At 39.4% G+C, this 27,505-nt stretch overlaps 1 protein-coding gene across 14 annotated transcripts in view; it reads right to left on the bottom strand.

The window, feature by feature from the left end:
• CELF4 (CUGBP Elav-like family member 4) overlaps positions 1-27,505 on the bottom strand; it is a gene marked incomplete at both ends in the record, with an annotated part of 674,262 nt that overhangs the window by 567,939 nt on the left and 78,818 nt on the right. For all 14 annotated transcript variants that reach the window (XM_082784118.1, XM_082784126.1, XM_082784119.1 and 11 more), the window contains one exon: positions 16,558-16,640. In XM_082784118.1, the coding sequence (XP_082640244.1) occupies positions 16,558-16,640 (83 nt within the window). The remainder of the gene's footprint in view (positions 1-16,557; positions 16,641-27,505) is intronic.

Below are 27,505 nucleotides of genomic sequence, written 5' to 3'. Positions count from 1 at the left end.
TCTGCTGCCTAAGGCATAATCTGAAGAGCTCCACATAGCAGGAATTCACCAATCTCTTCCTGTCAGAGTCCTCCCTTTTCCCAGGGAAAGGGGGGTTTGGTCCTTTTTGATGCTTTTCGTTTCTGTGATGGTGTTCTTTTTTTACATCACTTATTAATCTTAGTGTATTTATCATAAGCATAAATCTTCATCAGAATTGCAAGAAGCATTTTCATTTAAATAAAGCTTATATACATAATTCTTTCAGCATACATTTGAACAAGGTTTCTATAATACTCATTTTCTTAGAGATTCTGCTAACCTTTAAATGCATCCCTTTCTAAAAATGCCAGGTTTTAACTATTTAGCAATATCAGCTTTCATATTTCCCATAAAATTGATTTCCTAGATTTTCTGTTGACTATTTCTTTAATAATAGGCAAGGTGATTGTGACTGAGGGGTTGACCAAGAGGTGGACAGTCATCCACAGAATGGATCTCAAATTTGTTAAAATTAAGCTAAACTTACCACAGCTCCCATCTAATTACACCATGCCTCCCAAATATTACACATCTCCTCATATAATTTTCATTAAGTACAAGCTACTATTTGTTTCATGTAACCATTTCATGCCTTACAGAAGATTGATCATTTAGTCACGAAAATGGACTCACAATTATTTAGTTAGACACTAGGATGGTTTATTTTGCAAAGCACAAGATGAAAGAATTAAGGAACTAACTGTGAAAAAGAAAGGCATTCTCTTGTGTATATGCTGATTGAAAACTTTGTCTCCTGAATACCTCATCCAAACTAAGAGAACTCTACAGAGGAGGACTAGCACCTCCTTGCTTCAGACAAGGCAGAAAATACACTTTATGCAGCAGGGAAATTGAGTTATTTACTGTGCATGCACTCCTCAAGACAGGCTGCTGAGGCAAGCTAGTATGTGTATGAACCCCTCAGAATTAAGCACAGTTTGAAATGGGTTTGTGTCTCCTTCTTCCTGACAAGAAGTAGTTTAGAGTACATCATCCATATTTTTCCCATCTTCTGGAGGAGCCATGTGCCAACTACTTGTACCCTAAGAAGTGTGGATGCTCAAAATTAGAGAAGAAAAACCATCTAGGAATGAAACAGACTCTTAAGGCAAATAAACAGACCCTGATGAAGTGGGCATTAAGGGAGGATTTCTAATTTTCTTCCTGAAAGCAATGTTTCATCTGCATGCTACGTATCAGCGAGTGTTTCAGTGTTTCTTTGCATCACTTGTATCAGGGTGAACTAGAACACTACCAAATCCAGAAACACAATGAGTAAAGAGTTACAGACCTAAACTTAAAGAGGTTTATAATGACTGACTTGTAGTAATTGGATGTGAATTATCGGGTACCAGGATTATTTGCCCCAGCAAAAAGTATGCTGTTCCCTGCATTAGCGTGGCATAGAAAGGGGTATAACTTATTTATACTCCCTACTTTTGTATGTTTCAGACAGAGTAGGAAGTGGCAAAGAATCTGACTTTTTTCCCCCAAAGTCTAAACAGAATTGTTGTTTGAAAATAACAAAGGATTATCACATATTCTAGAAAAAAAAAAAATTGTTTGGCAATGGAAGTGTTTTCATAGTGCTGAAAGCTAATAGGAACCTCTACTAATGGATTTGAAAAAATATTATTTGCATTCAGTTTTCTGTGCCTATGTCACAGAAAGCTTTTCAGAAGCCCCAAGAGGTATAATACAAAAGATCCAAGCTAGTCAGAAGACTGTTCATTAATACTTATACTTTCAATGCATCTCCTTCAAAGGCATGCTTGAAGCTGTAGAAAGAAAAGACTCGCAAGAAATAGTTGCCCATAGTAATTAGTATCCTTTATTGAAGGCCATTTATCCAACTTCCAGAATATATTTCAGACCCACCTAACTCTTCAAACACCAGAGGTGATATTGAACAGTAATTTTAAGAGTAAAAATCTTACAGGGAAGGAACATACATACTGGAAAGAAAAGAAAAGAAAAGAAAAGAAAAGAAAAGAAAAGAAAAGAAAAGAAAAGAAAAGAAAAGAAAAGAAAAGAAAAGAAAAGAAAAGAAAAGAAAAGAAAAGAAAAGAAAAGAAAAGAAAAGAAAAGAAAAGAAAAGAAAAGAAAAGAAAAGAAAAGAAAAGAAAAGAAAAGAAAAGAAAAGAAGAAAAGAAAAGAAAAAAAGAGTAATATAACACAGGCAACTTTTTGAAACCTGTCTTCCTTTTTGCATTAGACACATCTCTCCCCCACTGAAGTTCTCCATCTTCTACTTGGCACAGCCAACTAAACCCCCAGCAGTTACATTAAATCTTTCTCCAAAGTCTCAAGAAAGCTGTTCCTCATTTGTTCACCCAGCCAAACTAAGCCTTTTTTCCCTCCTAATGAATTTGGAAGAAGGGCAGAAAAGAGTTTCCCTGTGAAATCAAAAGCTACAACTGAAACAAGGCTGATAGGCTGCTGAAAATGCACCGAAACATGTTTGACAGTGAAAGACCTTGTTTGTAACCGTAAGGATTGCACACAGAATGTTTTTTGATCCTGGGAGGACTTTGATCTACACTAACCCCCTCAAATACAGCAAAGGATGTCAGTAGGCTGTGGAAAAAGAAGGGGAAAAAAGGAAGTGCAGGTATACAGTGCCAAATAGATGACAGTTCTTGACGTGTTCGTCAAGCACAACCAGGCTTTGGACAGAGGAGAACAGGCGGCGCACGCCTGGAGAAAACTACATTTCACCATCTACGCCAGAAAATGCCATTCAATAAAAGGAGAGATTCAGTGAAGGCATCTCAGGGCAGCTCTGGGCATGAAGTTTGAGGTAAATAAGCCCTTCACTAGCATGGCCTAGCTGCAAGGAGTTTGACACAAATGAAATTCAGTGGTCTTCTTTTTTTGCAGTTCTTACCACAAGTGAATGAGGCTTGACTGAAGCTCAATGTTAAAAGCATTCTTGAGGACTAGAAACAGAGGTTGATATTCAGAAGAGGAGCCAGATTAGGACTTCTGGGACACCGATCAAGAATTGGCAGGGCAAGATGTGTGAGACAGTCAAGGCCTAGAACCACCCCTAAATATGAACAGCTTGGTGCTGATTTGATATCACATGAACATTTCCAGTATGGGTGGGCAGCGTACAGCTACAGAAGGACATCACCCTCGGTGCTAAGATAATACAGATAAGACCTTTCCTGCACACGGGACTAATGGTTGTGCACCAGTGAGCAGTATGAGAGGCACTGGGCAGACTACATTGAAAGGGGGTTACCTAAGATCATCTCTTCCACATGCCACTATATCATTCCCTCACCTCTCCTCAGTACACTGCCTTGTCACAAAACATTCATCCTTCCCAAGAAGTAATAGTAATAGCAAGAAAAAAATAAATCCCTCTTGACAAAAGGTCTTCTTCCCTCCTGAAGTTCTCACCTATGCAGGGGTAGAGGACACCTGATCAAGCAAGACAATGCAAAGGCTCCAACCTTTTCCTGGGCTCAGAAGCATTAGAATAACTTTGAGGAGCCTTGCTAATCAACATCTTTTGTGCCCTTTGGTGAGATGTGGTTGAACATGATAGGCATCTTGTATTATGTCTTACAGAAAAGCAGAGAAGAGAATAAGGAATACTTAATACAACACAGGGGCTCAGTGCAGTGACAATGGTCTCTATTATTCTTGGCATGACCCTAATACAAGTGAGGGGCTGTTTGCAAGATGCCTCTTTTTATTGAAAAGTGTATCTGACCCAAATTTTATTACAGATGTCAAATACAGTATGGACAAGTACAGCATGAGTCTAAAAATTCCTCCTCTTTTTTTTTTTTTAACCCACTTTTTTTTTTTTTTTTTTTTTTAAGTAATAGTAAGGATGCCACTCTTCCCTTATTTATTTTCAGGTCAATCACAAGAAAGAAGAAAGAGAAAACCCTTTTCTGAAAGGCAAGAGTCATCCTGAGCTTTTGCCTTATATTGGAAGAAAGCTTTTCACTTCCAACAGTTATCATCCTTTGCCAGCATCACAGGAATGTCTAGGACACTGTAATCAAAAACAGGGGCTGTCAGTGCTAAGTACTGTAACTCAAACACAAATGAATATGAAAGGAAAAATCTTACTCTGGAAAACCAAATGTCTAGTAGTCAAAGAGGTGACAGTGGGGAAAGCTTAATTAGCTCCATTTAATTAGATACCAAGGCAAAGGTGGGTTATTTCTGTTTTTCTGGACCTCTCATTTCAAAAAGAATTCCCTAACATATGTCAAAGAAATCAGTCTCAAATACTTGATCCAAACTACCATGCTTTCACAGACTGAAGGGGTTTGAATTAATTCTAGAGAAAATAATTCAATTTAAAAAGATTGAATACAATGCCCAAGACTCAGTAGGCCTTACCAAGAACAGTATCAGGGATTAGGACAAAATAAAAAGAAGCCTAGTCATAAAAGGAGCCTAGGTGACACAGACCAGTGTCACCTGGATTCCATGTCAAGACAGAAATGTTGATCTCCATTGGATATGCAGATTGAGTAGCTAATTACACCATTTGGGAAGCTTAAGCATTCCATATAAATACCATCATTGCAAGTGAGGGAAACACACACCTGCTCTTAAGGCTTCTCCAGAAGAAGTCAAAGTTATGAGTTCCCTTCAGTAAAAGAAATGGTATGAACTGTTCATTCTGGACACATGACTTTCCTCACACAGTAGAAAAGTAATCTTAGGATGGACAGACTGATGTTTGGTGACTCACATTTCAGGTTGGATGGAGCGAATCCAGGTTTTACCAAGCGGATAAACTGATGATTAAGTTTGCATGATGGATACTATGGACTTACTGCTGTAGGATTTCTGTATCTCACTGACCTGGGCTCCTACCTTACAAGCTAAACCTGCTTAAAGAAAAGTGGTATTAAGTGCAATATGAAGAAAACTAGAATGCAGCTTCTGTAAGGCTGACAGAGGACATAAAAGGAATGGGCATGCAAATAGTTATACCCTGATATGATCTGCCATTGGATGGTTGTCCAGTCAGTTACGCTCAAATTAGTTGTTAACTGTTGCTTTAAACAACTGCATTGAAGTAAATGTTCCACAACTAAAGTCTTTCTAGGGAGAAAACTCCAACCACCTTCCGCAAGCACCTGGCTTTTGATGAACATATTATTTTGTAGCTGCCAGGAGAGGGAAAAAAAAAAAAAAAAAAAAAAAAAAGAGAGAGAGAGAGAGAAAAGAGCTGTTTAGCTGTTTCTAGGGAAAGAAAGGGGAAAGAAAGTTGAACTAAGACAATTCTCTGATGAAATAAATACTTTAAGAAAATTATAAACATTCAAGTCCACCTGGTACAAAGCTGATTTTATCCTTGTTTATTTAAGTGCTTTAAATGAAGAAAGGGAAAAAGGGTCACTCACTTTGATTAAAAGGATGTTTAGGCTAGGTTTCAAAAAGCTACAAGGTTGCACGTCCTCTTAGTCCAAGTTCAAGGTTAGAGCTGGTATTAAAAGGCAAAGCAAGTGACATCAAGAGGGCTGCTGTTAAACTTGGCGCTTGTAATAGTGTCGGCTTCTGTTCAGAACTCTCTTGGCCTCTGGACAAGATACTGCAATTCAATAACAGCTAGCTGAGACTTTCTAGGACTCTCAAGGATGTTTTCCGGCAGATAAATGGAGAGACCTCCAGTGGCTCTGATCTGTATCGCCAAGCCACCATGGACAGGTGTAAGACTTCAAGCAACATCTCAGGAGCATTCCTGGCTGACTGGATGGGCTGTGAATTTTCATAACAGTGATAATAAAGAGCGTTTGCACATCAGCGCACACACACACACACAAAAAAGCAAAGAGGATAAATGTGATTTTTAATCTTCAGCTATCTGCATGGGAAAGTATGATTAATAACTACAGAGGCTTAACATACCCTCCTCAGATAACGAGTGAGGTGGCCTTCTCCAAGCCCTGATTATCCTCTTCTAATGGGCTTCATTTATTGTGTAAACTAATAACCAAGGCCTAAGCACCGCACACTCCAGGGTCTGCAGGAAAAACACTGGGCCCAAATGTGATTAAGTTGGTGAAGATCGCCCAGCAACACAGCATGTTGGTTAGGGGCAGGCAGGAGCAGGGACTGGATTGACCAGGAGAAGGAATGGAGAATCAACACATCCTGCAAAGAAATGAAGCAGAAAGTAGCAGGGATCTGCCTTTGAGTGGTATAAATACCCTGCCTTTCAGCTGGGATTGCTAGGAGTTTTCAGCCAGAATTGGTGGAAAGCTAGAATACAGCCCCACAGTGCTAATACCAAGAAAGCAAGGCATTGGTAATGAGGAGATGTGATTGCAATGCCATCCAGAAAGTCAGCAGCAATGCCAGATGTGGAGAGTAACTTGAGTTGTCAGTCAGAGCGACTGTGCTAGAGCAAAGAAGTGCTCAAAGAAAGCTGGATTTCCCCAAAGTGAAGGAGTTTAACAACACAACCCTGGCCCAGGAAAGAAAAAAATGACCTTCCAGCTCCCCTGGCTATATCTCTAAAATACAAGCACAGCTAAAGGGAGGCAACTTTGCAGGGCACCTAAAGAAAGAGGATCAGATCCTCATTTGAGCTGCACTGATGTAAAGTAGCTTAAATTCCACTAGAGTCCATGGAGCTACTCTGAATTTACAGCCATCAAGAGAGAGAACAGAATACGAGTTCCCCTCACTGAGAAGCACATTTCTTAGCTGCACAATGAACATCACATTAGATTATCCAAACTGAAATAATTGTAAATACCCAATTTATCTGGACCCGTTTGTGCTGTCTTCTTAATTGTTGCACTTCACTCAACAAGGACAATGAAATTAGTTTGGACAGGCTCACTTTAGAGGCATTACCACTGTGCTATGGCATCTTGAGCTCAGAGTGCTGATGGAAAAGGTTTGAGGCTTAATAGAATAAAAATAAAAGAGAAACACAGCAATATAGATAAATTTGGGACCTCCACTGGCACCTGAGACATTCTCTTTGAAGGGTGTCACATCTGTTTCACTCATTCACGTTTGTACAGCCTGCAATACAGCTTCTAAAAACTGTACTGAATCCACAGACACATTTCCCTAGGCTTCCCTCAGCAGCTGCCTGACTTCTGGATGCTGGTGACATGCTGTACCCAGCTTCTCCTGGAGCATCTCTGCTTCTCCCCTCCCAGGTGAAAATACAGCAACATCAAGCAATGAAGATGCCATTGCAGGTTGCTGCTGCAAAAATAGATAGCCTGCAAGGCTTCCCCACCACCACCTCCCCTCTCCTGTACAGGATCAGGCACAGAAAAAATTGATCCCCAGTTGTTCTATAGAAGAACAGAAGCAAACCACTCCGACTGCTTTTTCTTCTCTTGGGCAATGTGAGCCTACACTGACAAGCATATATGTACTGAGCCTCTATTTCAAAAAACATCAGATTTACAAGCCAGATGTATATACATGCAGCATCACAAAACGAGAAAATGATCAGTAGCTTAAGTGTCTCCCCTTTTCAGGAAAAATTACATGATCTCCCAAACAAAAGTAGTTGGGAAGCAACATGTTCTGCCTTAGCGGCTCTAATCTCAACTCATTTCACAAGGCAGGCACTATGTGAACACAGGGTAATGTTTCCAGCAAATCTACAAAGGAGATAAGAGACAGCAAGGACAAACATGCAGAGCAAGATGGGATGGAGTAGAGAAGGAGACAATACTGTTTGGCCAGACATGAGGTACTAGCATGACTTTATTGAGAAAGGACACTGCTAAGTAGCACAGAAGACATGCAACCTCTCATATGTTTATCAGGGAAGATCTTGACAGTGGGGCTGATTGTAAGCCAGCCATAAATAAAAAGGCCCAGAAAATACGACTCCAATTTTGTCACCCTGGATACAAAGTGCTATTCCATTGATCAAAGCTATAAACCAAATCAGAAGCACATGCCCGTATGCCTTATAAGTTACATATTTACTACGTAAAGTCCCTATAGTAGCAAAGAAATGACTGAGCCATTCACACAACAGGAAAACAACAAATTCACTCCATCTGTTTAAAGAAACAACCTGAGCTTAGAATGAATATTAGTTATAGCCGAACAAGACTTGCTCTGCCAAAATCTGCCCACAAAGACAGTGATCAAAACAGTTTTTTTCCCTCAACAAGCCAAAGAAAATATGCAGCAGAGGCTCTGAGGATTGTAACTTCCCATACCTACAGGGAAGAGAAGGGAATAAGTGCATTTGAGCACCAGAGTTCACTTAGAGCTGGAAGTGTGTGCATCTCAAGGTCAAAATTTAGTACAGAACTCAAAGGAATTTGAAGGTGTATGTTTTTTAAAGGAGTTGTATTTTAATGAGACAATATATATATTTTTTTAAGGGGTGACGTGGTAGAAAGAGGATAGAAAAGTATGGGAAACAAGATGTAAGAAGTTCCTATTAAAGAGAAAAATGGGAAATGCACATTTCTCATTTGAAAGAATAGGTTAGGCTTAATTTTGTCCTTGTACTTACAGAAACTCATCAGAACGATTTGACATTGCTGGGAACCTGCCAAGTGCAGCAACTCATAAATGCAATGCCACTGCACAGTTCTCTCTGCAGCTGCTCAGGACCAAGTGCCCTCAGATAACTGCCGAGGCCATCGTGCAGCCCGACGGCCATGTTCCTCACCAGAGGCAGAGCCCAGCATGAGGGAAGCACAGAAGCTAAGTGGGTTATGTTATGTCAAGTCCCATCAAAAGCCAGCCACATGCAGAGAAATGGGGCAGCCTCTGCCACTCCCAGGAAGATTGCAGCTCAGCTAATTCTTTTAAAAATATCTTCCAAACATGAAGCACAATTTTAGGCTTAACGATGCACTTGCATTATTTAACACAGGATATGCAGCTTTCTGACTGTGTTTGTGTTAAGTTCTGAAGTGTCTCCAAAACAACTCGAAGTACATACTACATGCCTAGATGTACTACTACATGCCTAGATGTTCCTAACCTAGTTACCACGGGTAGCACTAACAACAAGTTTTTCAACCAAGATCCAAGTCCTTATTGTGTTACTGCCCCAGAAATTAGTCAGGGAGTGTAGCTGCTCCACAGCATTGAAGTCTGTGCTATAGTGTTCTCATTCCTACTATAGAGGGAAGATGAATTAAACCAGAGTAAAACACTTTTGTTTCAATGTTAATTTTGGTGACAGATAATGCAAACTTGATCCATCACTCCTATTTCTGGTCTTTAACTTCCTTTTATTTTGCTGTTTTATTTTTGAAGAAAATTACCCTTGTTTCACTGAGTATCTGAAGGGTTTGAAGACACATACATGTTGCATAAAGAAGCACAGAACAGACAACTTACAAAGTAAGCTATGGGTAGTACAGCTACCACTATTAAACCTACAGTGTATGCAGACAGCCACCAGTGAGAGTCCAAAGCATGCAACTCTGAAGCACCTTCACTGAAATGCTTTACTGCAGCATTATGCAGTATTTCACACTGCCATTCCTGTGACTGTACAGACAAAAAGTTAACAGTCTTTAACAGCACCTGTTTTTCTCTTCCCCTCTCTCTGACTGAGGACATGTAAGTAGAAGTGAAGGTCCAGTGCTTGGAAGTTATTCCTGGGTGTATCTACTACCTCCTTAATCAGCACGACCGTACTGGAAACCGTACTATTTAAGGTTCATTAGTAATTATTGGCAAACACAACTGAAACACCAAGACACTGATGATCTAACTCCTACAGTTTGGAGCTGGGACCTCTCTCTGGTAAAAACCCATGAGAGCAACTAAATGGCCCAGCAGGTGTCAGGGATGCTCAGTGTTTTGAGAATTCGGATATTCAAATGCAAAGATTCTTGGTAGAAATTTGTTTCCCCATTTAGAACTACGGTACTGGTTCACGATGATGTCATTTCAGCAGTGACAAATATAGCTGACTCTGCTCTTTCCTACGCCATATAAATCCCTTGACCTCAATCAGATCACTGCTGATTTACACTTGTGTAAATGAAGTCAGAATCAAACCCATGGCATTCACAAATGTAGGCCAGAGTAAGCATTACTCACAGACAAGAGACAACCCTTCAGAGGAAGGAAAAAAAGATCATTTTCATGCAAATACCCTTAATAATAAGGAACAAGAGATAGAAATAAGAGTATGAATGAAATGCAATCAAGAACTGCTCTGAGATCAGATTTGTTTCTAACTTTATGATGCTGCATCAGCTGCTCTTAAAGTAGCTTAAGCCCAAAATTTGACCTACCTGAAACTTGTTAGATACAATTTTTCATCAGGGATCTGTGAGCTAACTCAATCCCTAGGCTTGGCTTTGAAGGTAGCTGAAGTTGCTCAGCTGCTTGCAGGATCTGAACTGTTTTGATTGCTGTGTGCTAAGAAAATGGAAACTTTTTTATTTTTTTAAACTGAGAACCAGGTTTGCCCTCAAATCGTTACACATTATCTATTTATTTATGCATAAACAGTGGCATTATGGTTTGGAGAATAGGAACCCTTTGATGGAAGGTAAGCTTGACTAGCCTATGGGAGTTTACTGCTATGCATATAAATGAGGCCATACATACAAAAATGCAGAACAGACAAGCGAAAATATACAGCATCTCTTTAAAATGAAATACTTTGATTGCTCCAATCACAAGAAGTTGTAAAACTACCCTGAAGAATTAACAGCCTCAGTACATGCTAACTACATCCATCATAAATTCGTCTTTAGTTTCTGTTATCATATCACTGCCTCTTGGGACCCCCAGTCCTGTCATCATTTGCCCTTTATAATTTATTCAGCTTGTACTTGCCTGAATCCTTTCTACTTATCATTCATCTTTACAGTTGTACATAAAATTAGATTGATCCTCCTATGGCAGACATGTCAGAGAAAAAAGTTGTCATTGAATAACACATAAAACAAATGAAGGTCCAGCAAAAGCTTTTGTTGAATAACTTGGAAGTCATCCTTTGAGAGACAGAAGGTATCAAAATAGAAAGACAATACTACCTTTAATTTTTTTTTGTACACCATTCTTCAAGTGCCACCAAGATTCAAATAACTGAGACATCTGGTTCCCATTTGGGGTTATCTCAGGCTAAGCTTGGTTAGCCACCAAGAGTGTGATGAATACACCAGTCTCAGCTGAGACACCAGCACACATCCAGTATCCTGGTTCTGCTACATGGCTTGCTCTGCATTCTTTCCCTCCAGTGCTCTTTGGAGGGGGCAGTAGAGAGTTTGCTTTGTATTCTAGAGGCTGCTGTGTTGGGATACAGAAGCCAATCTTTAACTAGTGAAATGGAACTTTAATGTTTACCAAGCAGATAGGACCCAGGTGTTTCATCTCATCTGGTGAACAGAACAGCACTGTCAAACTAAAGGAGTTTTTAGCAAATGGCAAGTGCATATGGTTTCCTCTATCTCTTGCCCCCTCCCCTCCCCAGAACAAGATCCAAAAATCGTTGCCTGGTCAGTCAGAAGGAGGAAATGAGGAAAAAAAAAATCTTTTTAACCATGACATTGACATCCACAGATTTTAGAGTACCGAAGTATTTCTACAGGACTGTTTTTCGCAAGTCTCTTACCTCAAATCTGTTTTTATTCCTTTTCATCTTCATTTTTAACTTCAGAAAATAGACATGTTTCTCCCAGGGGAACAATTAGATGTGTTTTCTTTCAAAATCTAAAGGGCATGGTGAGCAGGCTGTGTGTTCAGCAGGCTACTTTAATCAATGGAACCCATCCAGCCTGCCACTGCTGACCAAATTGCAATTTACATTGGTAGAGAAAACTTTAGAAATAGGAAGGTGCAGGAATATAATACCATTTTTGGCATAACATTGTGCAGAGTGATATGTGGCTTAATGGTTTTCTAACAAGCTTTTGGAAAAAGCTTTGAAACATTAAAAAAGACAGACTAAAATTACAGCAAATTCTACCCAACCAGTGAAATTCCTGTTATATGTGCAGAACTTATGAAGTCCACATGACACTATGACACTTACATCTCATTTTAAGCCTCATTAAAAGGATTCAAGAGCTAGATTTGCAAGATTCCCTCCTCCTCTCCCCCCCCTCATTCTTGAGGTCTTTCCACACATACATCATATATAAAAATTTAAGCAAATACCAAGCCTATACCAACAACATATTGACCCCTAAATTATTTTGAAGTTCGTGTTCAATTTCCAAGTTATTTTAAATATGTGTTTAATAAGTGTCATGAACTCACCTGTCTTCTAATGTTGAGGGTGTGAATTTATTTTTAAGAGAACAATGATAAGTGAAGAAAAACTTTTTTTTTTTTTTTTTTTTTTTTTCCTGGATGGCAGAATAGACAGAATAAAAGAACCATTCAAAAGAAAACTAATGATGCTTTGACTGAGAAATTTAGTATACCAGTAGTACTTCTCTCCACCTCAGGAGGAATAGATACACTACAAAAACCCAGCCTATTTCCCAACCTGAATAAACTCTTTGGGTCGCTGAGGTTAACAGTTTCTTAGCTACTTAATTTCATAATTATTCTTTGTAATTCCTACAGAAAGATTTTAACATTATGCAAAGAGACAGTGCCTCCAACCAAGTATACATGGACTATTCACTCTCAGTGCCTCAGAGAGCCACAAAGAACCAGAGGAAAAAAATGCCGCTGTGCTTATCATACATGAGCTCAGTTTATTTGTGCTATAAATAAAAGTAGATCTTGATAGCATAATTACATTTCTCAGCATTATCCTCTGCCATTCGCTTCAGAAAGAAAAAAGGGGAGAAAAAGTTGCCTTCACTATAATTTGTAATCAAAATGACTACACTTAAAACATAATTTTATTTCCCTGATTTCATTTCCTGTGGAGCTTTGTGGGGCAAATAGATAATATTATACCAAATCTGCAGGCAGATAATTCTTCCATCCCCTGCACTGTTGTTGTCTAGATCACTCTCTCCACCCCTAGCCCATGCTTTCCCCAACACTATGGGCTGTGTTTTTGATGCTGAATTTTATCATGGAGGGATATCTCAGTATCAGAAATCCCAGGGGTGAATCAACTTTTACTTTCTCTACTACCTCTTTTCCTTTCCCCCAAATTACTCTTCCTTGCCTAATTTGCTTTTTATGATGTTGGGGAAAAAAAAAAAAAAAAAAAAAAAGTGGTTTCCCACTATGAAGGATTAGCACAGATTATGGTGAACCGTGTTAATTATAGGTGGGGAAAGAGAATTGTGCATCTCTCCAATCTGTTCTTGATTTCCCTCGTGCCTGTCTGGCTGGTAATAAGCCTCCTTTAATCTGGCGGTCCCCTTGGTGAAATCAGCACCACGGACAGCAATATTGATTGCTTCTGAGAAACCATCACAGCTGCTCAACCAAATTACCTTTGATATGTGACCTTTAATGTAATTACTGCAACATCAAAGCATTTCTATAAATTATTAAAGAACTAATATACTTCATCATCCAGCTCCCCTATTATATGTAAAATAAACAATCACAAATAAACGCTTTAATTTGGATTGTCTGATGTTCGCAAAAATGCTCTTTACACATACATACACACCCTCCTGTGTTAACCTTCAATTATAGGCAAGAGTTTCAAACTATCCAAAAGAGACTAATTCATTTCAAGGAAGAGGATTCAACTAATAATTCTATGCTTTACATTCCATTCTAGTTGCTTCAAAATATCTGTCATGATTCCTTGCTGCCCCAAAACAAAGTGCCATAAAGACTTTATTAATCAACACATACCTGCTTGGAAGTCTTTTGATTATTCCACAAGATGACTTTATGTCCCACATATAACATGGAAATATGTGAAACATATTTCTGTCATCTTGCAGAGCACATCCAGAAAGTAATTACTATAAAATATGTGCATGTAGCCACTCCACTAAAAACAGTGATACATAGCTAAAAGGCAAGGTGTCTGAATCTGGACACAAACTCCCGATGCCTCACCATTTCCATACATTAGCATTCATGTACATATTATTAAAACAACAAACTCTGTTTCAGAACACAAGAACACAAACAGCAACGTTGAAAGAGAAGACAAATACAGTTTACTGATGAAAGGGAAAGAAGCATTTTAATTCAATGGCTCACTGTAGTACTATTTTTCTTCCTAGACCAGCCTTGTTAATTATTTTTTTTTATACTTTCTCAGTACTGCTGTTTGTGTCACAGACTCCAGAGGGTCAAGAGAAGGTGTTATATATGTGTCATCTGTGAACTCATGTGAATGAGGACTTAGACCCTTGACCTTACAAGTGCTTTTTATTTTATGATGAACTATTCTTGATATTGTTGGTGAATGTTATCAAGCGCAGTCAGGTAAGTCATAAATAATTCTCTGCTACTCACACAGGAACCATAAAACAGTATCCAGGCATAATAGTTTAATCAAGAGACAAGGCTAGTTTCCTTAAATAAACCACAGTGACATCATTCAGAAGATGAGTTCAGAAACTTGGCAGAAGACTGCATGCAGAGGGTTTGCTGGTGAAAAATAAGGTTTAATCCTGAGATGAGCAGAACTAGAAGTGAAAGGGATGGGGGGAGTCAGTGCTCAGAACTCTCAAAAAACAGGTTGCTATTTTAGAGGATTCAATGTTCCCTATTTAATCAGATGCAAATGCATAAAAACCTCAAAGGATAAAAACTAAAAAGCCTGCTGAAATCCGTGTGGCCAGTAAAGGGTGTAAATGGTAGAAATGACCACCTAAAGAACAAAATGTTTCACCTGTAGATTAGAATCAGACAATAATGTGGGAAGAAAGACTTGATCTCAATTCAAGTGGCTGAATTTTGTCACTGTACAAAACAGTTTTGATTTTAAGAGTTTTGTGAATTAGAATCCCTAAAATGCAAGGCAGGATTCAGAAATGTAGACATGTAAAGAAGTCTTCCTAAAAAGTCCTGACTGTACTTTTTTTTGATTAAACGTAATGGCTCAGTCTCAATGTTTTCTTGGAGATATTTCCATCAACCTCAAGACGAAACTAACCTTATAAAAAAAAATATAAGCTCCATGGGCAAATGAGTGGTCTGGTTGCTAATGAGGGAAACAGTCTCAGTGAAGACAATTGGACATTCACCATCTTTAAATACACACCTTTTAAATACACAGCACCCTATTCGTCACAAAGTTAACTCTGGTTTTGATAAACACATTCTGTCTTCAAGCTCAGAAAATTTCAGGTAAAACACCTGGAACATCCCTGTTCAAGATACATATAACATTCTGCACAGCCAGGTCTTAATTCTCTCCCCTGAATGAAACATCACCTGTTAGAACCCTCCCCACCCCCCCCCCAAAAAAAAAAAAAAAAAAGAAAAACTAAATACTCCAAAAGATCCAAGTTACTTTCAATCTGTGGCTAATGAGTTTCTGGAAAAAAAATAATTCTGAGGGAGTTGTCAGCTGACAGAAATGTATTTTTAGGGAATGAAGTATGTATATATTTACATAAGGTATGGCCTTTAAAGCAAAGATAGATGTAGATGAGCAAGTGTGTGGGCATCTCTGTACTGGCAAGGTGGCGAAGAGTTAGGTAAATAGACCCAGGATGATGGAAACAAGCAGAGCAGAATCAACACTTTCTTCAGAAACAGAGCAACTGGTGTATCTCAGGTTTTGAGGAAAGGTAGGTTATGGGTAAACAGGACTCAGTCATTCAACACCAAGTAAAGACAAGAGACTTTTGGATCAATTCCCTCTCAATTTAGATGCAACCTAGGACCCCTAGGATCCCACTCTTAATTACCTGACCACTGATTTCAGTGTGATTTCAGTGAGATTTCACTGATTTCAGAAGACAGCCTCATTCTGGTTTGCAGAACACAGGAGTGCAGCACTCAGCTGTTTTTAATCTGTGTGCTCCAGCTGAATCTAAACAGTATCTCCCTCCTTTTGGTTACTGCTAAACTGGAAACCCATCCCAGTAGAGCAGGTCTTCCCCACGTAATGCTGATTCTATTTTTAGCTCTGCTTGCGTTGTCTGAACCTTAGATCTTGCTCATGTGAATAATTTTCCTCATTATCTTGTGTTCGTCTCTTCTCCCTCTTTTCTCCTTGTCTCACCGCCTTTCCAATCTGCTACAGCTGCTTGAATACTAAAGTAACTGAGTCAAACCACTTTGTCATCAGGAATATGTTTTCATTCCATGATAACTCAATAATGTGATCTGTTTCTTTATTTCTCAGTACCACACCTTGCTTCATAGAAGAAAAATAGTAAGACATAGAAACCAGTGAGCACCTCACTGCAGCAGTCATAAGCATAAAACGTTTCCTCACCAGAGTAAAGCTGGTACAATCCAGACCATAACCAGTTAATTACTCTTTTCCTAACTCCTTATAAGAGCAAAAGGATTTTTTATTTTTTTTTCTGCATGGAAACTATTTGGGTGGGTCTGTAGTATTCTGATTTTATTTGCACAACACATATAGTGAATCATTCAAGCAACTGGAGCCATTACGCTTCCAAACCCAAGATGGGAACTCCATGTATAATCCATTTTAGATTTTTAGAAAAGAAATCAAGCTGGACTCACCCCCGGCAGTGTCTTCTGTTCATGCAGTGCACTCTGGGCCTTTAGAGCAGACTCCCTTTCGCAGTATGTTAGGAAGGCACAGCCTGTAAATAAAAGAAAAACACTTGGTAAGAGCAGTGATTCAGAAAAGGTCTGCTTAAAAGTGGGATGTAGAACAAACCACTTCCCCATCATTCCATTCCCAATAAGTCAACTATAAAACCTCTTTACCAGACTCTTTACTGCTGACCTGCTAATGAAGAACTTCCTCTTAGCCTCTGCGAAAAGCAGGCAACAGCATAGATATGAGTGTTCTTTTCTGTCTGAATACACACTTAAGTATCAAATATGGAGGACCGCACAAGATTTGGGAACTCAAGAGAACCCATGTGTCAAGGTAGGACATGAAATTCTACTCTAGCAACAGCACTGGGAACAAGCCCCTTACTGTCATACCATGGTCTCGTACCTTTCTTTTGTACCAAGTACTCTTCTGTGCCAAGCACTCTGAGTAAAGGGCATAAAAGGATTTGGGACTTCCTGCTGCAGAGGACTATGCATACTGCTTAGCCTGACTCTCATCCACAAGTATTCTCCCTGTTTGCATTAATGCCAGAAAGTCAATACCCTGCACATGCTGCTGCAAGGGCTAACTGTCTTTGTGAATGGCTGGAAGCCAGTCCCAGCAAAGCCTCAAATCAAAACATCCATGGTGCTTTACAGACCAGCAGAACTTCAGGGATACCCCAATGAATCATATGTCCATTTCTTCCAGAAAGCTGTTTTATCAACTACAAGGGCTAATGCCCTGTCATAGGAGGGCAGAGCAATAAACCCTACCTAGCCTTCCCTCCCCACCTCCATTTACCTCTTCTTGTATAACTGGTCAACATTGCAATCTTATATCAGTTATACATGTGTCTCATGTGATCAGATCGTTCATTCCTACTGCAGTATACTGAAAACCTGCCAGTTCCTGCAGCAAAGAAACGCTTGTTATGCAGAGGACATTTTATCTGGAGTTACTACAGAGTGCCTGCAACCTCGCCAGATCCTTGAAGAGGAGGTATTGTACCTCTGAACCTACTGAACCTCTCAAGGTTCAGGCAGCGTGTTCATCAAAACATGAGCAACTTCCAAGAGGAAAACAAGAACAGCTAGACTGCTAAGGAAACAAACATCTCCCATAGTCTTATCTTGACTCACTCACCTTCTCCACACACATATGAAAACCATGCGACAGTTCAGCAAACAATAGGTTCAACTCTTTCCAGCTCTGATCACCACTGAGACTTTTGTCCATGCAACAGACACCATTTTATTCAGGTTGGTTCCTTAAACACTGTTACTGAAGAGCAATACACTTGTTTGCTTTGCATTGTTTTTAATAGATTGGTACACAAGGAGTAGGTGTAATTTCCTTGATGGTCATCACCCCACTCCCCTCAAAACAAAGCAACAAACCAGTTACTTGTTCTGCTTTGACACAGAAGAAAAAAAAAAAAAAAAGTATTTTTTGCCCTAAATTAATTTCTAAAGGTCTTGTTCTTCTCAGTGTATTCAAGACAATCACATTTATTGTGTCTCGACTGAGACTCCCAGAAGCAGAAACTGACAGTCAAGGAAGGAGACTGAATGACAGCAAGTTTGCATCCTCTAATTGGAATTATTTGGGTTCATTCCCCTCCAACTTTAAACAGATGAGCTTTCAGCCTTCATCTGCTACAGAAAGGGAGGAAACTGTGTTAAAGAAAGTTTACAGCTAGTGGAGGTAATGGATTGAAAAGGATCCTTAAGTCACCCATAGCTGGATAATCAAATGGGAAACTATGCTTAAATTTAATTTCAGTGCTAAATCACAGGCTGAGAGCTCTCTGTTGACTAGACACAATAAGAAAGTCTCCCTTTAGTAGCAGACGTGGAGCAGCTGATACAGTCTAATTAGGCACATCATACTGCACTGTTATAGAGATAAACTATGCAGTGTAAAGCTCCCATAATGATAGCTATATTTTTCTCCTTATTGTGATGGCTGTGACGACAGTTCAGGGTAACAACGTCCTGCAACTCCTACCACCTCATGACTGCAATTCAGATTGAATACACAGAAGGCTGCTTCACTCTGAAGGGGCCAGGTTTCCTTCCAAGTTTTCCAGGAGGTATACATGGGGCCAAGTTCTCATCAGGGAGCAACCTCCATCAAGTCCTCTCCAATGATGTTTGTGCAAGTGGCAGAAGTACCAAACTTCCAGACATAACTGATTTCCTGAACCATGTGCTTGGGACAGAAGGACTTTGAAATTGAAAAGAAGAAATCCAGTAGTATTTTTCGAAAACATTAACACCTGGCTTGCAATAAATAACTCTTGCAGGATGGATTGCAGGATTTCACACATGAGTTCCTTATGTATTAGGACAAAGATCTTCTGCCTACCCCGACCCCCCCACCCACCACAACCAAACATCCAAATACTTGATCTGTCCTTGATATGTTATGTATAATGCAGTTAGACTTTCAGCACTTCCTTCACACATTATTTTTCCTAGGGTGTCCAGTTCACTGCACATCCATGCAACTCCTCCAAAGGAGTCCTCCTTCCTGGAGGACATTGGTAAAAGAACAGAGCACTAAACACTTAGGTTAACACCACAGAATACAACCCCCTAAACAGCTGAATCTTGAAATAACACCATATGAAGCAACTATAGTGGGTTTCATAAAGAGAAATCAAACTATTGAAGGTGTATTGTGCTTTTTTTTTTTTTTCCCCAGATTGGAAAACAATTTCAGAGCAATCAATTTTCCTCACAGAAAGTTTTTACTGTGCAGAGAACCACCTATTTTGCCAAAATAAATTAATAAATTAAAATAAATAAAAATAAAAAGAATATAAAACTCTTAAGTAACTGTACTTAACAGCTCACTTGCCATCAGCCGTTTGGGCTGGATGTGAATCTGGTTTCAGAGTGAAAGGTTTCATATTCTGTAACAAATCCTTTGCACCAGACAGCCCTGTGGAACAGCCCAGTGTAATCAATATTCCTGAACACATCTTTTAAGGAAAGATAGGGTGAAGGCAGTGCATTATGTCCATCATCTGCTTGTATGGGTGATAATGACTGAGTAAGTGCAGTGCTTTAGAATTATATCTGAATCTGAACAAAAAGTCTAATTGACTAATTATTGATAATGAAGGACTTGCTCCTAGCTGTTCCTAATTTCAATTCTATTTCTCTCAAACATGCCAAGTTTTCCAGACATATGTCAATCAGCTGAAAGATGCTTTGTTTGGATGTCTTTCCAGCTGTTCATTTGCTACTAGTGGACAGCTCTTTGGGCTAGTGTACAAACATCTGGAAACTCCCAGCTGGCAATTAACTCCCAACCTATTGAACTGCAGTCTCTTGGAAACATGAGGACATATTGAGTGGTCTCCTGGGAAACAGGGTTGTTAAAGAGAATGGAAAAACAAAAACAGGAGCTTGAAATGAAAAAATAAAAATAAAAATACAAGCTCTGGTTTAATTTTACCTCTAGGGAGTTCAATAACAAATAATAATTGCATGGAATACAGATGGATAATGATCACACAGCAGCTTCAACCCCACAGTAAGCCTGAAGATCCTGCACAAGCCTGGGGGGCAAAGCAGCCAGGGGACACATTCTGAGCTCAACAGCCAAAGTCTGGAAACTAAGAATTGTTTCACTCCACCAGCACCCAGCTCATCCTAGGACAAACAAAAGCACAGTCTTTGCACTTGATATCTCAGTACTCATCACTTCAGTGAGGTAGTTGGCCCTAAACCAGATGCTTTAAATCAGACAAACACCTCTGACCAGCTAAGAAGCACCATTCACCTAACCTAGGTTTAGATATTTAAGACTAGCTACACTAAGGCCTACCATTAATGACAATAAGTTCTTTTCACCTAGCACACAAGAGGAACAAACCTCTGGAGAGGCTATCTTCTGGTGCAAGACCACAGCACAGCTTTCTCAGGTGCAGGTTTTTAACCTCGAGGTTTCACACTCATACCAACAGCTTCCACCTGCCACTTCCAACCTCCTAGCTACCTCAACTGCATGCGTTATCTGTACCTTAATCCATGTTACATAGGGTGGGAGATGAAGATGATGCATACCGGAGATCTATTAATAACCAAAATTAAGGTCTTTTCCCCTTTCTTGCTTTATTCTGGCAGACAGCCACAAGTATCTTGATGCATTGTTTAGACCAAAGAACCAGGCACTTGGTGACTTATGACCCTTTCTTTGTCTGATGTGTTTTGGTGACATTTCATGACCCTACAACACCTCCATAACCTCACACAAAGCATGCCTGAAACTTTCTCTGTGTATCTAGATCCAGAAGCATTATCTGAATCCTAGGGTATAGCCATGACCACTTTCAGGTGTTTGCTCCGTATCCACACAAGTCCTTACAAGTCCAGCCTAGATCTACCAAAAAGTACTCAGACACTTCAACAGGGTTTGGAACCAACCCTTAATCTTTCTGAGCATACCACAGGTTTGCTCTTTGGCATTATGAGGGCAAATTAAAAGGTTCGTTAGGTGCTTTAAGACTTTTGTGTGAAAGTCAAAAGCTAAAGCAGATTCTGAGCTCAGGGGTGTAAATCCAGTCAAAGGGAGAGCTTGTATGTAACTCAGCAAAGCTATGAAATTACACCAACATAAAATTAGGTGCGTGATTTGACCCATAATCTACAGACTCCCTCAGAAGAGCCCTTGGCTCAGACCAGAACCTTGGCTAGATCAGCAATAATCCCCAACAGTTAGGACAGGTTTTGAGAAGGCTGACTCAAGTGATCTAAGCCAGTGCTTGATTCACAAACATTTGTGATTGCACTCAGCTGACAGGTGATAACTTCTGAAGCTACATTCCTGCTTCTGTTACACGCAAACAGAACTAAAATCCCCATCCAAGACACAAGACACTAAACCCATCACAATACTGTTTCTTGTTTGTTCATTTTTCTTGGTTAGCATCATAATTTTTTTACACTGATACTCACTGACAATAGAGTGAGGTTTTATTAAAGCCAGCCTTCCTGTTTAGTTTCATGGGACTCTTGCATAGCACATGAACTGGTGATCAAGATACCACTATTAACACTTACACAAGAACAAAAGAAATCAGTTCATATGTTATCTACTACTGTAGACCTTTTTCCCCTACCATATTTAACATACCTGACTTCCCAAAACCCTAAGGCAGACAAGCCAAGGCTTTTCTCCAGAAACCCACTACTGACTTCAGGAACACAACTGCAATTCAAGAGCATAAACCCAGACCTTTGTGCTGTACACAGACGGAAGAGCAAGAGCATATACCTCAGGCCGCATGCCAGTGGTAATGCTCTGACCTAACAGCTACAATCTCATAAAAGTGAACAAGGCACTTGCAAATACAGTAACTTGGTTACAGATTCTAGCATCTCAGTGATGCTTCACTCACTCTTTACCGTGGTTACTTTTAGGACACATAGTCCCAGGTGTAGCAGAGGTCTGTGAGGGACCAGAGATCCTTCCCCGCTTCTTCCAAGCCCTAGGCCTGTGTTTAAGAGACCTCTTCCTTTGGAAGTAAAATGGTTCCTACCTTCAAGATCCAGAGATCTTTTACAAAAAGAAGGATGGTAGCACTTAAGAAAACTCTTGCCTCAAAATCAACATCTCAGATTACGTCTCCCAGGCTAGGATTTCAAAGTGAAAAAGAAATCTTTTTTCTCTAACTATCCTAGCCCTACACGTCTGGTTTTGAAGCAGTTCTCATTTGCTCTGTCTACAGTGGACTGCCCAAGGTTTAATCACTTGAGGGTTTAAAAGATTGAGCTGAATTTTCTTGAGGGGGACACAATCAATAAAGACTTCTGGAACTAGAAATGTTTTATCCAATTTCTTCATCTGTTTCTCTTGGTGATTAACTACCTTCTGACAAAAGTTAACATCTTTGCTGGTAAAGAACATTCACTTGGCTAGAACTTTTTCTTCATCTCCCCTGCTGCAGCACCACTGAACACTAAATGTTAAGAGAAAAAGATAGGAATAAAAATCTTCCCAGATATTAGTTTCCCTGTCAATTATATCACAAGGCAGATTAACATCCGAAAAGCCCTGCTGTGTGGAATGCTAATTTTCTTTTTCAACATGTTATATCCCATTAACTATTATGATGCTGTCATTTTCCTACTGTAGGTAATCTGATAGGGGTCTGTATATAGACCACACAAAATACATACTCATACAAACCCAAGAACCAATACTTAAAAAATGGAGTGCAAATCTGGAAATGCAAAATGTAACTGCATTTACAGAAAATTACCTAACTTGAAATGAATTTACTTCAAAATAAGACATGGATATAGACAATCCAAAACAGTACTTGCTCAGATTGAGCAGTGCTTAACTACATTTAGCAGTGTCCAGGCAGACAGCAGAGAAGCTAGACTAAATGTTAGTATATATAAGCATTTCAACAAAACAGTTTCCATCTTGTTTTTCAATATATTTTTTTAATGAGAACACCTATTTAAAAGATTCTCATAGGAAGTTTCAATGAGTCATTTACCACAAAGCATTTCTAAGGCCTGTGAAATAACTTCTGATCAAAACCTAGAGGAAAAACTTATTCCAGGACAGGTCTAATCCAAATCAGGCAAGCAGGGTCTTCAGCTTCTACACATCCGAAGGGAGTACCTTTTCAATAGCAGCTCCTTGAGGGTGCATCTGTTTTCTTTGGAGGTAACTACAGGTACCTTGCCTTCATCCCACCCCAGAACAGGGAAACTTTATATTTCTTACACCTTTTCTCCCAGCCCTTAGAATAAGGGAGCAGGTTCTGGCTCTGACCCACACAAGTACAGACATCTCCTAGAGCCCTGAAATTTCTTTGCAAGTTGCTTTGAACCATCCTGTGCTATCTAGTACACTCAAGATACGGGATGGAATGAACTGCTGGTTTGACATAGCACATGCCAGGTTCCACTTGCCCATATCTGCCAACATTTTTAGCTTTCATCCTGAAGCTTCTGGGATGCATTTGATTACCTGAGCCCAAGTCAGCTCAACATCCACTGCTCAAGTCCCTGGAAGAGCTAGCCCTTCCCTAACATTTTACTTTTGGGGACAGATATATCTTCTATACATGTAAACTGCCAATGAACATGCTACCCTTCAGAAAAATAGCAATGTAGATTTATAACAACATAGATTTACTGGTTAAAGAAGTTGTCTACCAAAAAGATTTCAGGTATATCTAATAAGGCCTGCAAATATCTGATGCTTTTAGTTACAAAATAACTCACATATTTAAGCAGACCAGCCTCACTTCAGCTTTTCATTTGTTGCCTAATAACTAATAACTCAATGTTGCAAGAAATAGGCATGTCTTCGGGCCTTATCCATCAAGCAATTAGGGTATGCTTTTGATTTTCAAGTATAAAAAGGCCAACTTCAAAGTGAAACTCATGATCAGATGCTTGTCTAGACCAAGGAACAGTGTTCCTGGTATTTCAGAAAGACCCTGATGAGAGTCATGGCCACTCTAGGGAACACTCAAGTGAGGATGAGAATAAGCAGGTTTCAGCTCCTAATCAATTTCACCTATTGCTTCAAAGAAAAATCAGACATGTTTGTGTTATCTATTTTACATTGCAGCTCAGAAAAAAATGCTAATAAAAGTTATGATTTTTTCAAGGTTTTATTTCCAGTGTGGTGATTAGCTGGTATTTATTTACTTATTTTGTGATTCGCTTGTGAAAGTTATCACTCTTAATCCTATTGCTGACACTATCACTTATATTTGGACAGTTATGGGTTAAACCTCCTTAGAATATGTGCATTAATTAGATACTGTACCTGCTGTTCTGGATCTTGCCTTTTGAGTTCTATTGTTAGCAGCATATGAATAACTCTGTGGATATTCTGAAACATGCTTCAGAAACTTTCCCTTCTGCAGTAGATCCACTTCCTTGGGGAAAGTTCTCCCAAAATTCTTAGCTAATCTCCAAAAGTTATATTAAATAGTATTCACACTTTGAATGCCTCAAATCTTTGCAAAATAAACCCAAAGCAACACCATCTCTAAATAAGTTAGATTGTTCTGATGCTTTTTCCATACCTTGCCTGTCTACATCCACCTAAGACTAGGATTTTTCTTTCTTAAACTTCTAAATACATAGCATGAAGGTGATAAGGTGAAGAATACATGCTCCCTGGAAAAATATCAGCTGTGTAATAAGTGTTCATAGTTAAAAGAGTTGATATTTTCATCCTCAAGAAATGCCAGGGACAGCGGACATCTTGCAGACATGATCAAATGATCAGTTATTTATGCTTCTATCTCAGTAACTTGTTCTAAATGCAAACTGGTACTGCTCACCAAACAGACTCATAGTCTTTAAATCAGAGCATACAGGTCAGCATAGACTTCTGACATTTCCAGCTCAGGGTGGAAAGGCACTGAAGGAACTGCAAATAGCAACTGCAAATAATAGCCACTAGATAACTTATAGCCCATTCAGAAGCAAAATGTTGTCTCTGAAGTTCTTGTTCTCATCAAGTTTGCCAACCTCATTTCTCCACCTCCAGAAGCTCAGATCTAGAGCTGAACCTGAACACCTCTCAAAATCAACCTCAGAACCTTTCTTCTACTTATAAGAAAACTTTTCTCTGACACTGCACACAAGAAACATAAATAGGACAACAATGGATTTTCATTACTAAGTTCCACAGGGTTTTGTCAGATTTAAATTCACTTAAGTACAACTGAAGCCACACAAATATTGCAAGTCAAATCCAGATCCAAAAATAATGGTTTCCTTTCTTTATGCAGCAGCTGCTCCTTTAAGAGGATCATCCTAAGACTGGAAGTCTTCAGAAACCTATGAGAGTCAAAATATGATCCAAAGAAAAGTCTACAATACCAGCTGGCTTCACAAGATTTCTGGGGACAAATTTTAGCTGTCAGAACAATTAACATCCATAATCCCATAACAAGATGCTGTTTTTCACATGTTTTGACTTTGAGAAGTTTCTTCTATCCACTAAGTGATGTTAGGAGCAAACAAGTATTGTCTCTTATGTTCTATTTTTTTCTCCTTACCCTTCTTTGCCAATTTGAATTGTTCATTAAATACAGCCAGTGAAAGAGCATGAAGTAGAAAGTTCTTCTGCAGGCATACAGAGATAAGGTGATCTTCTTGATCAGACCTCTATCCACTGAAGGCCAAGAACCACAAAACACATACTGTGTGCCAGCAGAAGATACAAAAGAGATGCTCTGGTAGCATGACAGGAGAAAGAAGAAGCCTGCAAAGGCTTCTCAAAGATCCTGTCTCTGTTACAACATGAAGAGAGAGATCCCAAGGGCCTCCACATCTGTTGCAAGAAGCTCTAACCTGAGCAACCATTGTGTTGTACAATCCTGCTTCAAGAGCCTGGCTCAAGTACAAATTAAGGGGCAAGACAAGGCACACAAAAGCTAGAAGATTTAACTGTGTATCCAGAGTCCCACAGATAGTTTGTAAGAAAGGTCAGCCTTGAACCAAAACCTCCCAAGACTCTGGCCAGAGCTGTGAACACCTACCAGTCTACTCTTCCTAATCGTGGAAAAAATCCTACCTGCACTCTGTGCACATTCCTATCTAGCACTGTGGAACTGAGCTCCTGGGCAGGAAGATGAAAACAAACGTGAATTTAGGTCTAAACCTTCAATTTTTTGCAAGAGGCATAAGGATGTAATCTTCAGAGTAGGAAAAAAAAAGCTGGTGAAATTAATTACAAGATCTGTGTAATTTAAAAAGTTTCAGTGCACTAAGTTTAAAAGGGCTCTTGTCAGTGTGAAGTGAAGGAAGTGTAATTTCCTGATGAATAGAGAACACAAGGTAAAGTGTGCAGCAATCACTACTAGAGAGTTATTTTGATCACTTTTTGGTGATGGACAAAAAATAGTGAACAATGAATTTATAGTCAACTGCTTCAGACAAATGTTTTATATTGTTTGTAGCAGAAATCTTTACTTTGAAAATAAATTTGCATCACTTTGCACAAGCAGCATAGCCACAGAAGCTCCAAGTACCACCAGGAAGATGGCACATGACAACTTGTATCAAGACAGAAGTGTTGCCTAGCAGAAGCAGACCCAATTTTTAACAATACTTATCTAGAAAATCTGAACATCACAGAAATAAAGGTTTCACACAGAAGAATAGAAACTAAGTCACAAAAGACCTTTGAGGGTGCCGAGCATCTGAGTAATATGCCTGGTCACCTGAACAGGGAGGATCAGCTATTCCCAGCACCTTGCGTGATACCTTGGGTGCTCCTGCTCCTAAAACAGAGGTAGAGAACAGCCAAGCAGACATGAATGTTCAATGGGAGACATGAATCTGAAAAGCAGTAGTGTCAAAAGACATTTTCAGATGATAGTGGACCACATTCTGTGAATAGCTCTTCCTCCTTTGCCTTATGTATGTCACTTCCAGATCAAAGTGAACTCCTTTCTTTGGTGTCAATAGAAAATTCACACATCTAAAGTGATCCTGTCAGCTACAATCACCTGGAAGTGTTCGGATAGACATGGAAGGAAAAAAAAAGAAGAGGAAATCATAGGTAATAAAAATTCTTAATGGTCTGGGAGGACTGACTTATGAGGGATGATTAAGAGAACTAAATATGTATAGCTTGGCTAAATGATGACTCAGGGGGATAGATGATAACCAGCTACAAGCCTGGAAGGTGTAAACAAAGTATAGAGAAGAACTGTTCAGGGTGATATTGAAGAATAACTACTAGCAGTTATGACATGAAATTCAACAACAGAACATTTAGGCTGAGCATGAGGAATGCTTCCTAACTGTCAGGAACACTGGTGTCTGCTCCCCAAGCCAGCCTCCCCAGCTGGTCTCTCAAAAATACTCAAAATTAAAAGGAAGAATGTTTTTGACTAAG

Source organism: Aythya marila (assembly GCF_965140915.1).
Source record: "Aythya marila genome assembly, chromosome: Z".
Lineage (NCBI taxonomy): Eukaryota > Metazoa > Chordata > Aves > Anseriformes > Anatidae > Aythya > Aythya marila.
Note: the sequence above shows the minus strand (reverse complement) of the source record. Positions and strands in the feature narration are given on the sequence as shown.